Raw genomic sequence first — 551 nt, 5'->3', positions numbered from 1 at the left:
GGTGGTAGAACATTGCCGAGCGCTTTCGTGCTCCTCCGGCGCGACGCCGAAGGCGGGGGTGGGGGAAGGAGGGGGAGCAAACGGCTCGAGCGCGGTGCAGTGCATTGTGGGGCGGAAGAGGAGAGTCACCGCTCTGCTAGGGCCGCCATCTTGCTCTGCGTCCGGACTTGCTCCCGCTTTCGGGGCCTGCTCCTTCTCCTCGCAGCGCAAAGCGGTGGAAAGGGAGAGGACGAGGGGCCCGCCCGGGCGGTGCTGATGCGCGCAGAGCCTCCTCGCACCTCTCGCGGGCGCCGCTAGCGAAGGGGGCGGGGGTGGTCGGGCGGTCGCCGGCGCGGCCTCTCCTCTCCTCTGCCGGGATGGGTCGGTCCCGCAGCCGGAGCTCGTCCCGCTCCAAGCACACCAAGAGCTCCAAGCACAACAAGAAGAACCGGAGCCGATCGCGGTCCCGCTCCCGGGAGAAGGAGCGGGCGCGGAAGCGCTCCAAGTCCCGGGAGAGCAAGCGGAACCGGCGCCGCGAGTCCCGATCCCGCTCCCGCTCCAACACGGCCCCC

At 71.0% G+C, this 551-nt stretch overlaps 1 protein-coding gene across 1 annotated transcript in view; it reads left to right on the top strand.

Moving 5' to 3' along the window:
• Positions 1–102: 102 nt before the first annotated feature.
• The window catches only part of ARGLU1 (arginine and glutamate rich 1), an 11,413-nt gene continuing 10,964 nt past the window's right edge, over positions 103–551 (top strand). The window contains exon 1 of the mRNA XM_019473865.1: positions 103–545. Coding sequence (XP_019329410.1) covers positions 357–545 — 189 coding nt within the window. The 5' untranslated portion in view covers positions 103–356. The remainder of the gene's footprint in view (positions 546–551) is intronic.

This window comes from Aptenodytes forsteri, unplaced genomic scaffold, assembly GCF_000699145.1.
Source record: "Aptenodytes forsteri isolate BGI_AS27 unplaced genomic scaffold, ASM69914v1 Scaffold204, whole genome shotgun sequence".
Lineage (NCBI taxonomy): Eukaryota > Metazoa > Chordata > Aves > Sphenisciformes > Spheniscidae > Aptenodytes > Aptenodytes forsteri.
This window is presented reverse-complemented; position numbering and strand designations above follow the sequence as displayed.